Source organism: Ochlerotatus camptorhynchus, unplaced genomic scaffold (assembly GCF_037179485.1).
Source record: "Ochlerotatus camptorhynchus isolate MF236.1 unplaced genomic scaffold, CSIRO-AGI_Acam_v1.1 ptg000002l, whole genome shotgun sequence".
NCBI classification, from domain to species: domain Eukaryota; kingdom Metazoa; phylum Arthropoda; class Insecta; order Diptera; family Culicidae; genus Ochlerotatus; species Ochlerotatus camptorhynchus.
In genome coordinates this window covers 3,126,347-3,131,522 of record NW_027040494.1, presented here as the reverse complement: position 1 = coordinate 3,131,522, position 5,176 = coordinate 3,126,347, and the positions used below count along the sequence as shown (strand labels likewise).

At 46.1% G+C, this 5,176-nt stretch overlaps 1 protein-coding gene across 1 annotated transcript; it reads left to right on the top strand.

The window, feature by feature from the left end:
* The first annotated feature begins 442 nt into the window (after positions 1–442).
* On the top strand, positions 443–4,762 carry LOC135697156 (uncharacterized protein K02A2.6-like). Its single transcript, XM_065216808.1, has one exon. It carries the CDS (start codon positions 443–445, stop codon positions 4,760–4,762), a length of 4,320 nt encoding a protein of 1,439 aa, XP_065072880.1.
* The last annotated feature ends 414 nt before the right edge of the window (positions 4,763–5,176 follow it).

The window sequence follows — 5,176 nt, the reverse complement described above, 5'->3', positions numbered from 1 at the left end:
AGAGTTGATCGCCCCTTGACACTGGTACAATTGACTTTTCCGCAGACTATTTATTCCGGAATGAAGCCTGTAGGAAAACTGTTGCATTACTTGAACATCCCTACAGAGTATGTGCACCCCTTCTGGGTTGTCATTCATTCTCTTGCCTCTCACTTCATTCATGCTTTTGTTGATTCATTCATAACTCTACTGCGTATCGAAGAGTACAGTTCGCTAGTGAATAAAGAGACTATTGGAGTGTTACTAAACTAAATCTAGTGTGTTTTATTAAAATAGAACATGGTGTCAGAAGTTACCGTGTGCTTCAAGTGAAAATTCGCGTCATTATCGAAATCGCGAATCGGAAATCGGTCCGGGGAAAATCGTTCTCAAGTCGCGTCGTGTCAGCGGCCATTTTGTATTTTTCGGTCGGGATCGGGAGTGAAGAGTGATTCGCTTAAAAATGGATGCAAATCAAATGAAAATGTTGTTGGAGCAACAAATGCAGATGTTTACGAAGATGATGGAGGGAATGCAAGCGACGCAGAATCAGGCTCAAGCGATGCAGCGGCAAAGTGCGTCGAATGTGCAGGTTCCGCAACCATCGCCGCTAGCAGTGGAAGGCGACATGCAGGAAAACATGGATTTTTTTGAGAAAAGCTGGAAAGACTACGCTAAGGCCATTGGTATGGATCGGTGGCCGCCAGAAGAAAACCCACAGAAGGTAAGCTTCTTGCTGTCGGTCATAGGAGAGCCGGCAAGGAAAAAATACTTCAACTTCGAGTTGACAGCAGCGGAAGGTGCAGATCCGGAGGCCACATTGGCCGCCATACGAGAGAAGGTTGTTGCGAAGAGGAATGTCATAGTGGACCGGCTCGACTTTTTCTCTACGACACAGCAGACTCGAGAATCAATCGACGATTATGCCTCTCGTCTCAAGACTCTGGCAAAAATGGCTAAACTCGGAGTGCTAGAGACGGACCTTATCGCATATAAGGTGGTCACGTCCAACAAGTGGCCAAGTATGCGATCAAAAATGTTAAGCATTGCAGACATAACATTGACGAAAGCGATAGACATGTGTCGAGCGGAGGAGATCACGACTAAGCGGTACCAGGAACTTTCAGTTTTCTATCCGGAAGTAGAGGTGAACAAAGTCGCGAAAGCTAAGTTCCGTTCCAAGCCTCAATCACAGCGGTGCAAGTTCTGCGGAGACCGTCATGACTTCTCTAAAGGTTCCTGTCCCGCTCTTGGTAAGCGGTGCCATAGGTGCAACGGAAGGAACCATTTCGGAAAGGTATGCAAGGCCAGCAACAGATTCCAGAACAGGAAGTCTCGTAAGGTGAAGGAGGTGAAGGACGAAAGCACTGATTCGGAGGAGCAAGCACTTTCTTGCAATGAAGGTTCATCGGAAGCAAGCGAGGACGAATACGAAATCGGCAAGATTTTCGATAATTCATCGAAAGGAGGTGGCGTGATGGCTGAGTTGGATCTCAACTTTGATAACAAGTGGAAGTCAGTGATTTGCGAAGTGGACACCGGAGCTAATACCAGCCTGATTGGCCATAATTGGTTGGTCAAACTCACAGGAGAGGAAACCCCGCAGATGATGCCGTCGACGTACAAGCTCCAAAGCTTCGGTGGGAATCCCATCAAAGTGCTTGGGGAAGTGAAGATACCGTGCCGTCGGATGAAGCGTCGATACCGATTGGTTCTGCAAGTTGTGGACGTGGACCATTGCCCCCTACTGTCGGCAAAGGCATCACGTGTTCTGGGCTTCGTCAAGTTCTGCAAATCGGTCACATTCGGTAAGTCTGATGAAGCAAATTCGCCAAACTTGTTGAATGTTCACAGGATCGAAGCGGAGAAGATTATCCAAGGCCACAAAGGAATCTTTTCTGGTTACGGAAAATTTGAAGGTCAAGTATCGTTGGAGGTAGACCATTCTGTTACACCTTCAATCCAACCTCCTCGTCGTGTTCCGATCGCCCTGAGAAGCAAGTTGAAGAACGAATTGGAATCATTGGAGAAGGAGGGAATGATCGTGAAGGAAGCCAGGCATACCGATTGGGTCAGCAACATTGTGATTGTGCAACGGGGTGACCCGGAATCTTCAAGCATCAGAATCTGTCTTGATCCTATTCCACTCAACAAGGCGCTGAAGAGACCGAACCTACAGTTTGCTACACTGGATGAAATTCTTCCTGAGCTGGGCAAGGCGAAGGTGTTTTCTACTGCGGACGCCAAGAAAGGGTTTTGGCACGTAGAGCTCGACGAACCCAGCAGCAAGCTTACAACATTTTGGACTCCTTTCGGTCGGTATCGTTGGACTAGGCTGCCTTTTGGTATCGCATCAGCTCCTGAAATCTTCCAGACGAAGCTGCAGGAGGTTATCCAGGGTCTCGAAGGAGTCGAATGTTTGGCAGACGATTTGCTGATATTTGGAGTTGGGGAAACTTTGCAAGAAGCGCTCATTAACCACAACAGATGCTTGAAGAATCTTCTAATTCGCCTGGAAGAGCACAACGTAAAACTGAACAAAACGAAGCTCAAGCTCTGCCAAACGTCTGTGAAATTCTTCGGACATGTCCTGTCAAGCAAAGGTCTTCTACCAGATGAGTCGAAGGTTGCTACGATCCAAAATTTTCCTACACCTCTCAACCGGAAGGAAATACACCGTTTTATTGGAATGGTGAACTATTTGGGCAGATTTATTCCAAATCTTAGCAGCAACCTGACAAACCTTCGTAAGCTGATTTCAGATGAAGTTCCCTGGCGCTGGACGAATATTGAGGTGGAAGAGTTCAACCGAGTAAAGGGCTTGGTTGCAGACGTTGGAACCTTGCAGTACTATAACCCAAGAAAACCATTGACCATTGAATGCGATGCAAGTTGCTTTGGATTGGGAGTTGCTGTCTACCAGGATGAAGGAATAATAGGCTATGCCTCAAGGACGTTGACTGCGACTGAACGAAACTACGCGCAGATGGATAAGGAGCTGTTGGCGATTCTGTTTGCGTGTGTTCGTTTCGACCAACTTGTGGTTGGAAATCCGAAAACGATTGTGAAGACCGATCATAAGCCCTTGATCAGCATTTTCCGGAAGCCTTTGTTGTCTGCTCCAAGAAGATTGCAACATATGCTGCTCAACCTACAACGTTACAATTTGGTAATTGAGTTCGTCACAGGAAAGGAAAATGTTGTGGCTGATGCGCTATCCCGTGCACCGTTCGATGACAAGGCAGTGAAAGACGAATATAACAAGATGCACATTTACAAAGTGTTTGATGATGTCGAAGGGTTGGAGCTTACGAAGTTTCTTAACATATCGGACAGTTGCCTGAACGAGATCATGGATGAAACGGTGAGGGATCCTTGTATGCAGAGCATCATCACTTTTGTTCAGCAAGGTTGGCCTGGAACGGCTGATAAAGTACCAGATGGACTCCGTGTGTATTTCGGGTATCGGGATGAGATATCAGTACAGGATGGAATCGTTTTTCGACATGATCGCATTCTTGTTCCACATGCTTTGCGAAGAGAGATGATCGAAAAGTGTCACGTTAGTCACAATGGGAGTGAAGCGACTCTCAAGTTGGCTAGAGCAAACCTGTTTTGGCCAGGCATGAGCAGTCAAATCAAGGATGTCGTGAAAGGTTGTCCGGTTTGCGCAAAATTTGCTTCGTCGCAGCCGAATCCACCCATGATGAGTCATCAAATTCCCCTGTATCCGTTCCAGTTGATCTCGATGGATGTTTTCTTCAGTGAGTTCCGTGGTCGCAATCAGAAGTTCCTGGTCACCGTCGACCACTATTCAGATTTCTTTGAGGTGGATATCCTAAAGGATCTGACACCGGAATCGGTTATAGCAGCTTGCAGTAGAAATTTCGCTCGACATGGAAAACCACAAACCTTGTTGACCGACAATGGAACGAACTTCCTCAACCAGAAAATGAGGAAGTTTGCAACGGAATGGGACATCAAACACGTCACTTCGGCTCCTCATCATCAGCAGGCTAACGGGAAATCGGAGGCAGCCGTGAAGATTGCAAAGCGCTTACTGAAGAAATCGGAGGAAACCGGAACGGACTTCTGGTATGCACTTTTGCATTGGAGGAACATCCCGAATAAGATTGGCTCTAGTCCTGCTGCTCGTTTGTTTTCTCGTTCTACACGTTGTGGAATACCAACATCCGGGGCGAATCTTATGCCGAAAGTTGTCGAACATGTTCCTGAAGCAATCGAGGAGAACAGAAGGAAGATTAAATTGAATTACGACAGAAAAACAAGAAACCTACCTGACCTACAGACTGGATCACCCGTTTATGTGCAGATGAATCCGGAAATTTCAAAACAGTGGACGCCGAGAACCGTTGCCAATCGCCTCAGTGATCGGTCTTACACCGTGAATGTGAATGGCAGCAACTATCGTCGGAGTTTGATTCACTTGAAGCCGCGTAAGGAACCCGAATCGTCGGCAGAAAATTTAACAACAAACACAGTTCCAAAGCCATCGGAGGGAGAAAACGAAGAAGAAAATTGCAGTTATCCAGTTGACAGTTCTCAATCAGTTCTCACCCAGAATTCTCACAACAAGTCACCAGCTCAGGCAGTGGTGCCAGTTTCGACTTCGCCGATTCTACCGATCGCAGCGCCTCGTATGTGTCAGTCACCGAAGCCTAAGGAGAATTTGAATTCAGCATCCAGTTCCATCAACAGTCGTCCGAAACGGGTGTCTCGTATTCCAGAGAAGCTGATGGACTATGTTATTGAGTACAAGTGATGTTTTGTTGAAACAGGGAGGATGTTGCATTACTTGAACATCCCTACAGAGTATGTGCACCCCTTCTGGGTTGTCATTCATTCTCTTGCCTCTCACTTCATTCATGCTTTTGTTGATTCATTCATAACTCTACTGCGTATCGAAGAGTACAGTTCGCTAGTGAATAAAGAGACTATTGGAGTGTTACTAAACTAAATCTAGTGTGTTTTATTAAAATAGAACAAAAACAGTGGAACAGAACAATTGAATACAATCTGACAAGCGCGTAAGTGGAAAACCATCAAAACAAATCAAGAAAAACGATCGAAGCATGCACGCCTGTGGGTGAGGTGAGGGATGAGAAAATAATTTCAGCTCAGGAGTCTACTAAGGTGCAAAATGCGTAATACACAGATAAACATATTTTGTAATTTT